The sequence below is a fragment of the Nanorana parkeri genome, unplaced genomic scaffold (assembly GCF_000935625.1).
Source record: "Nanorana parkeri isolate BGI_ZX_2015 unplaced genomic scaffold, ASM93562v1 scaffold1516, whole genome shotgun sequence".
NCBI classification, from domain to species: Eukaryota; Metazoa; Chordata; class Amphibia; order Anura; family Dicroglossidae; genus Nanorana; species Nanorana parkeri.
This window is the reverse complement of record NW_017307784.1, coordinates 116,514-125,277: the sequence shown is the minus strand read 5'-3', so window position 1 is coordinate 125,277 and position 8,764 is coordinate 116,514. Positions and strand designations below refer to the sequence as shown.

Below are 8,764 nucleotides of genomic sequence, written 5' to 3'. Positions count from 1 at the left end.
GGTACAGGAGGATCTCCTCCATGGCCTTGATCGGGTACAGGAGGATCTCCTCCATGGCCTTGATCGGGTACAGTGGGATCTCCTCCATGGCATTGATCAGGTACAGGAGGATCTCCTCCATGGCATTGATCAGGTACAGGAGGATCTCCTCCATGGCCTTGATCGGGTACAGTGGGATCTCCTCCATGGCATTGATCAGGTCCAGGAGGATCTCCTCCATGGCATTGATCAGGTACAGGAGGATCTCCTCCATGGCCTTGATCGGGTACAGGAGGATCTCCTCCATGGAAATGATCAGGTACAGCATTACCATTATTACTGAACCAGGATAAAACACTGCTCCTCTTTGATCCTTCCATAAGGAGGTGTTAACAATCATGATCCAATAATGAGTTCTGCTTTATATTGGAAGTCCAGGCCAAAAACATTGTTTTGATTGCAGGGAGCAAGTGTCAAAACCTCTGACGTGTCAGAAAGTCAGCTTGCCTCAAAATGCATCAATGTTTAATCCTTGGTTGCATCTCCGTGCTGCTGATCTCCTGCAGCCTCTTTGTATCTCCATGCACCCCACCAACGGCTGCATAATAATTCTTATGGTGGGTTTCCTAATGGTGACGACCGTGAACCATGCCTGTGTAATGTGTGGGAAGGCCATGTGACAGTGTGACAACACAGGAGCACAATTTGGAGACAGGTACAGAGCGTTGTCACCCTGCATCAGGAAGCGGCTGAACAAAGACGTTTTGCGGCAGGATCACCAGGGATAATTTTTTTTAAAGCGGCAGATTTAGAAATGGTGACAATGACTTATGAAATGACATTAACATGATGGAACTTGTACGAGATTTGGATGATTAGGTTTTCATCTACTTTATTAAAGTGTTGCAGGGTGGGTACAATGGACGTTCTTATATCTGAATTCAATGTAAAATGTTTCATCTTTTTGTAGTTCCTGAAAGAAGACGTTCAGCGGCAAGAGGAGAGAGAAAGGGAACTTCAGCAGAGATTTGCAGAACTTCTTCTGGAGAAGGAAGGCCCTGTGCCCAAATACTAGGAGCATGTGAGGCTCAGCCAGACGTCGGCCATTGTTTGCATGTCCAGCTCCCGCTCCCTGCGATCGGTGAAGACCTGAACCACATCCCGCCGCTACAGTGTGTCCCGCTGCGCCCCGAAGAGCGTTCCGTCTCGTGTGGGGAGCCGTGCTTGAGTACCTCATAAAAGCCTAAACCCTTTTTATTTGCGGTAAAGCGATCAGACGGATCTGGTTTAAAGACTGTCCCTGAAATGAATAAAGCAGAGAAGATGATATATTTTTATTTTGTGACGTCCGGAGTCCCTTTCGTTTCATCGGCTCATAAACAGATGGGCTGCAGTCAAGTGATACTTTCCATTCGGTGTCGCGGTTTTATTAGCTGTACATGTTTTCTTTGGTTCTTTTTTTATTATTATTTTTACAGAAGTGGAAGATTCATTAATTCCGTAACGAACGTTCGTGGTTGGCAGCGTTGGTTTGTCTTTTTAAACTTCGAGGTTTTCGTTGCCTGCTGATTATTGGTGTATAATAAATATGAATGTAAAATAATAAGGTCAGTGTTGTGTGATTGGGGCTCGATGTAGAGTTCCGGGGGTAGCCACCGACCGCACTCTATTTGTAGGGTAAAGCCCGGGTGCTCATCCACAATAAGATCCATAGCAATCCAATGTAGCTAAAGAGGCACATGGGTCTTGCAGTGGAAACAAGTCAAAGCTTTAGCATTTTATTGTCAAGGTTTCAATGGAGCTCAGTCCAATTGTATCAAGAACGGGCAAGGGAAGATAGGGTTAGGGATGCACCGATACCGGATTTTTAGTATCGAGTACGGGTACCAATATGTATCTTTCGGTAATCGCCAATACCGAGTACCGGTACTTCCGCAAGCATGACGCCTGCCTTCCGGGCAATCAAAAAGCCAGGTTGTGTGTCATTAACCGCCACCCAGCTTCTTGATTGCCTGGAAAGCCGGTTCGATGCTGATTGGCCAGGAAGCCGACTTTCCAGCTAATCAGCATGGAACTGGCTTCCCAGTCAATCAGGAAGCCGAGAGGTAGGTCATTACCCGCCACCTGGCTTCCTGATTGGCCCGGGAAGCCGGCTCCATAGTGTAGCCAGCTAGTATCGGTGCATCCCTAGTTAGGGTGGTGGCAAGCATAGTGGTTAATGTGAGTGGTCATGGCAGTCAGTACTCCTGACAAACCTGCACCCAATTTGATCTTTTGCCATATGCGCTCCAAGATGGAGACTCTCATAGTTTAGAGTTAGGACCGCACTATATAGAGGTGCCTTGGCGCGGCTGTGCGGCTTTCACATTTTCTGCAGAAGACGTGTATTCAAACCTCTGTTTTTGATATTAGCAGTGAGACGAGTTTGTTTGCATGCTGGCTGGTGAGTGTGCTGGGAAACATTCTGCTATTGTACTGTAACGAATTGATGAGTTCGTTTGTCATTTGTTTTGCTTGGTCATGGTAGTCAGACGCAGTGGCAACAGTAAGGGCTGATTTCCACCATCTGCATTGGAGCTGTGCTGGCCGTTGTTTCCAGCACAGCCCCAACGCAAGACATGGCAATTTGCCTTGTCACGGATGGTGTGCATTTACACCACAGCATTGCGGTAGGAACGCGGTGGTGTGCAATAAAAGAAGTAAGCCATGTCTTACTTTTTTTTTCTATGCAGTGGGATGTGACATGGTACAACTGCCACGCACCCTGCTATGCCCATAGAACTGAATGAAATGTCACTTGTGATAATGCAATAAAGTTGTAACCAAAAAAAATGCAATGCAAAATCTTGAAAATAACAAAAACCTTTAGAAATGTTTAGGCCTGGTTCACACCTTTCTGTTTTTTGTAGCGCGTTCAACGCTCTACAAAACGCTCAAACATGAAAATCCCATTGTTTTCTATGGGTATGGTTCACACCTTTCCGTATTTCAGCCCGTCTGAACGTGCTACAAAACTGAAAAGGTACATGAGCTTCTTTGCGGCGTTTTTGTCGCGCGTTTCCATTGGGATACAGCCAATTAGCCCTAGGAAACACTCGTTTGTCGTGCTCAATAATCGATTATAATCGATTATGTCGATTAGTTGTTGCAGCCCTAGTTTTTTTTACCGCGAATCGCGTTAAAAACGCGCGGCACGAAACGCGCATATTCGATACGCCTAGGTGTGAACACAGCCTGAGTGATGACAATCTACAGAAACATACTTCTAGATAATTGCCAGCTTTGTATTCTTTGCATTCCTTATTTCTCTTTTCTTCCCCAGTCTTCTGCTAGTGGCCATGTTTACGAAGTGCAGATTACTAGCTCTCCTATTACTTCCTGGATCTCTGGCCCATGTGACTAGGACATGTGACCATGCACATCATCTCAGGAGAGGAAAATGCCTTTCCCTGAGATCTCGTGAGATTACAGATGAGATTTCCCGGCAATGCTCTGCTGATGACAAGGCAATCCCAGTGTGCATTGCTTTGCCAAACTGAAGTCATTTTGCCCTTTCAAAGCAGGAAGTGAATGTTCTGCAAGTGTCAGTATTTCACAATCACAGCATTTTACACCAGACAAAGGTAAAGGTCGGCTTTAACTGTGACCTTTGATCCTTGATGATAGCATGCCTCACTTATTAAGCTGACCGTTCACTTTACAGTCAATGGAACAATCTCTAAGTCTAAGGTGGTTTGTTTTTTGTGTGTTTGGGAGCACAAGTTTGGGAAACATTAGCTGGACGCAGCGCTTCTCTACTATAGATGTGTGTGAAGCAATGAGGTGTAGAGGAAGTTTAAGAGCCAGCAGAAAAATAAGAGCAATCAAGATTCTGATGGGTGTAAGTTAGACGCTTGGCTATAAGTAAAAGAAGTAGAATAGGTCCAGTCATGGACAAATTTGTTGGTACCCTTACAGCTCATTGAAGCAATGCTTCGTTCCTCTGGAAAAGTGATGGCATCAGTTGTCTCGTGTACTTGCATGCCTTTGGTGTGTCATAGAGTGAAGTAAAGAAAGTGTGAATAGAGATACATTATTGAATAACAAATATTGCATGTTGTACAAAGATATTCTAAAATGTCCTGGACAGGTTTGTTGGTGCCCCTAGAGAAGAATATAAATGATTGGATCGTAGTGATTTTCTGTTTTCTGCCATTAGGATCTCGCATGTCTTCAATCTTCTAATCAATCAGCCTTTTTAAATTTGAGGAAAGTCAACATTCTGCTGGGGAGAACTTTCTGGGGAGATCAGAAAGAAAATGATAGACCGGCGTGATAAAGGTGAAGGTTATAGGACCGTCTCCAAGCAGCTTGATGTTCCTGTGACTACAGTTGCAAATATAATCAAGTCCATGGGAGTGTAGCCAATGGCCGCAAAAGGAAAATTGACCCCAGATTGAACAGAAGGAGAGTGCCAATGGTAGACAAAGAGCCAGGGAAAACTTCCTAAGAGGTACGAGCTGAACTCCAAGGTCAAGGTACAACTGTGTCCAAAACAATTGCAGGCAACGCTACTGTTCACATGTATACACACACATTCAGGGTTACCTGTGCAAGTCTGTAGGTTAGGCTGGAACTAAGCTTTAAGCACTTCCAGCCGGTTCATGTAAATACACGTCATCCGCTGGAAGCGGTTATACCAAGAACACGGCTGCAGCGGTTCTTGGTACCGTTTTAAACAGCAAACGATTGCCGTTTAAATACAAGCGATCCGGCATCTGTACAGGCTTGTACGGCGCAGCTTGTCGTCCCCCACGCCGCCGGTAGCTTCCCGGGGTCCGTTATCCCCTGTGCGAGCCCGGGGCCGGCGTGGTGGGTCTCCCCTGATGGATCGGAGTAGACAGCAGCTTCCAGCCGCGGATCTCTCCTCCGATCACTGGACCCAGAAGTGAGGTGCATTACATCACTTCCGGTGTCACTGGGCACAGTCTCCGGCTCCTAGAGCCAGAAGAAGAAGCTGGTGAAGCAGATCACTGCTTCATCAGCTTCTTTGGGGTCCCTACGTGACAGAGGTCTCAAAGACCTCCGATGTCCCCATAAAGAGGACCTGCCACATATTTGCTATTACATAGAGGGCTTGTTGGCACCCCATGTGATGGTAATAAAGTTGAGTGTAAAAAAAAAAAAAAACCATGGTAGAAATTAAAGTAACAAAATGCTCATACAACGCAAACACACGTTGCATGCGCCTACGTGCAAAAACAAAAATTGCGCCACACATTACTTATCAAGCAAAACAAATGGTAAACACACTCATCAACTTATCACCAGCTTTACAGCAAGGTGCACATGGAAGGGCTTTATACAGTACAACAGCAAAACGTTTCCCAGCACACTCGCCAGCCAGCATGCAAAAAAAACCTGTCTCACCGCTAAGGTTAAAAACAGAGGTTTAGGTACACGTCTTCTGCAGAAAATGTGACAGCCGCGCCAAGGACCCTCTGTATAGTGCAGTCCTAACTCTAACCTATGAGAGTCTCCATCTTGGAGCACATGCAGCAAAAGATAAAATTGGGTGCAGGTTTGTCAGGAGGAAGCCCAACCTCCTTAAAGGCACAGGGACACCCAAGGGCCCCCGCACATCACAACGGCAGCTGAGACCCCCAATGTGTCACTGCACCAAATCAGTCAACCAAATAATTGCTACATGTGCTCCAAGATGGAGACTCATAGTTAGGACCGCACTATATACAGGTGCCTTGGCACGGCTGTGCGGCTTTCACATTTTCTGCAGAAGACGTGTATCTAAACCTCTGTTTTTAACCTTGGTGGTAGACAAGTTTTTTTTACATGCTAGCTGGTGAGTGTGCTGGGAAGCTTTTTGCTGTTGTACACATTGCGTAGCGTCGGAATGAGAGCAATAATTCTCGGGCCATCAATCACTGATAACACTAAACTGAGCGCTAAAAGCGTTTAAAGCGTCGCCTATGGGAGATTTTGGTTATTGTATTTTTTTTTTTTTGCGGTTTCGTGGGCGTACGCAATTTTACTGCTTGACATGTTTGGTATCTATTTACCCGACTTGACCTCGTTTTTGATATTTTACCAAAGAAATTGGGCATTATATTCTGCCTCTGCACTAAATTTCATTTTAGTGTATTTTATCCTAAAAATACTTGTTTGATAAACATTTGCGCAAATACCGTGCGACACAAAAAATTGCACCTAGCATTGTTATTCTACAGGGCCTCTGCTTTCAGAACATATAATAACATTGTTTGGGGGTCTGAAGCTGTTTTCTAGCCAAGAATTCAGATTTTATCATGCGTGCGCAAATAGTAAGAAATTGCTCCGGACGGCAAGTGGTTAAAGAAGAACTCTGGGTGGAAGAAAATGTAATCCTTGCAGAGGGGCTACCCCCGCACTGTAAGGGTTCAGTGCTAATTTTTCGTCAAAGAAATACCTGAACCTTGGACCTGCCTGGCTGCTAGGCCGGACCGATGTTTCTTGGCGTCCTCACGTCCAATACACTATTGACTTGCGGATCTTTAGACCGCTGGAGCGGAGAGGGAGAGAGGCTGCAGGGGCAGATCTAGCAGACAGGACTGAGGATCAGGTGAGTATACATTGTATTGTTTTAGACAGATGAAAACGAGCACTTAGGCTGGGTTCACACCTAGGCGTATCGAATATGCGCGTTTGTCGCGCGTTTCATGCCGCACATCTTTACCGCGATTCGCTGTAAAAAAAGGCACAACAAACGCGCGTTTCCGAGGGCTACCTGGCTGTATCCCAATGGATATGCGCGGCAAATACGCCCCAAAGAAGCTCCTGTACTTCTTTGGGCATAGGGCGTTTTGCAGCGCGTTCCTACGCCCTGTAAAACGCCCAGGTGGGAACCATGCCCATAGGCAATCATTGGTTTTCACGTGTTGAGAGTTTTACAGAGCGTAGGAACGCGCTGTAAAACGCCCAGGTGTGAACCAGCACTTAACCCTTGTGTTTCAGGGGTAGCCCCACTGCACGGGTTCACATTTCCAACGCCTGGACTTCTTTGAATTATAAAACAACTTGAACAGCAATGAATGGTTATAGCTTCATTATAGCCGCGTGTGTCGGGATTGAGCGCCGTATCAATCGTTAGAGGCAACGATGACTTGAAACCGTCGCTTGGCTGTTGCATGTTGAATAACTGTGATCTGTTGGGTAGAGAAGCTCTGGCCGTGTCTGTTTCACATTACGGAGAATGGACAGAGCAGGGAGGAACGTCTCACGTCTAGCAGACGCAGTGAAATTCAGCTGCAGCTCCTGCCCGGGAGGACGGACAAGGAAAACAGCTGAAACAATGTGCCAGTCACATCTCGTGAAAGGTATTCTGCTTATTAGATTAGGTTTTCCTTGGCACACTCGTACAAACATCGGCCCCATCACTCATTCCCCCTATAGGGGAGAGAGAAGACAGTGTGAGATGCCTGTATAGCCCACGCTGGTCTTTCAGGGGTAGGGTGGAGTGAGAATGTAATCATACGAGGGCCAGGCCCCAGTTAACTATTAAAGTGACATTAAACCCTCAGATTTTTTTAACATAAACCAATACTGTAATGTGCGCCTTACTGTAATCCATGGTAGTTTCCCTTCTCTTTGCTGCTCTTCCTTTTAAATCTGTATCTCTTCTCATGCTTGGGGAGAACTTGCCTTTGCAGCTGAGTGTCTCTTCCTGTAGTGCTGGCTCAGGTTGTGGACCTGCACACAGACACCATGTATCCATTTCAGAGACAAGGCAGTCTGCTGCAAAACAAGTTCTGCCCAACATGAGAAGAGATGAGGATTTAAAAGGAAGAGCAGCAAAGAGAAGGGAAACACCATAGATTACAGTAAGGCACACATTACAGTATTGTTTTATGTTTAATGTCACTTTAACTATATTTTATTATCCATGTAATAAAACTCTATCATTTAATATGCAGTATAGTAGTATACGTTATCACACGCCCTGGAATACCATAGTCGTCATTATTAATAAAATCTGTATCTTCTGGTATAATTATAACCTCGAATAGTCATGAGACCCAGTGTCTACTTGGTGCCCAATTTATAATCCTCCCTTCTGCCACCCCATGTTCCCCACAGCACTGTCTTGCTTTAGTAGTATGAGATAAAGATGCAGTGCAAGGAGCCAATTAGCTGATGTGCTGGCAATAAGCATAAGAGATGAGCTCATCATTTTGCTGCTTCTCCTTTCACTGTCCAGTCACAGGCTGGGGGCTCGTCCGGGATGACCTGCACTCAGAGGAAGCGGGTTGATTGAAGCTGGCCATCAGACTGTGGACATCTAGTGGGCGAAAAAAAAATATTGGGCGGGAAAATCTGTGGACTGAATTTGAATATTGCAGCAAAAGTGAAAATTAATCAGACGAGGGCGGGCCCCAGTTAACAGTATTCTATCATCCAAGTAATAAGACTTTGCATCATATAATATACAGTATACGTTATCACACACAAGAGAATACCATAGTCATTATTAATAAAATCTGCACTTTTTAGTATATTTATAACATCTAATAGTGATAAGACCCAGTGTCTACGTAATGCCCAATCTATAATCTTCCCTTCTGTCACCCCATGTTCTCCACATCACCGTCTTGCTTTAGGAGTATGAGAGGAAGATGTGGTGCAAGGAGCCAATTAGTTGATGGGCTGGTGATAAAGCATGAGCAGGGGAGAGCAGAGTGACAGAGATGAGCTGATCACTGTGCTGCTTCTCCTTTCACTGTCCAGTTACAGGCTGGGGGTTCGTCCGGGATGA

The 8,764-nt window shown here is 45.4% G+C and overlaps 1 protein-coding gene across 1 annotated transcript in view; it reads left to right on the top strand.

The window, feature by feature from the left end:
- Nucleotides 1-1,461, top strand: part of CDC5L (cell division cycle 5 like) — a 39,764-nt gene extending 38,303 nt beyond the window's left edge. The window contains exon 16 of the mRNA XM_018570358.1: nucleotides 950-1,461. Within this exon, the coding sequence (XP_018425860.1) occupies nucleotides 950-1,054 (105 nt within the window). The 3' untranslated portion in view covers nucleotides 1,055-1,461. The remainder of the gene's footprint in view (nucleotides 1-949) is intronic.
- The last annotated feature ends 7,303 nt before the right edge of the window (nucleotides 1,462-8,764 follow it).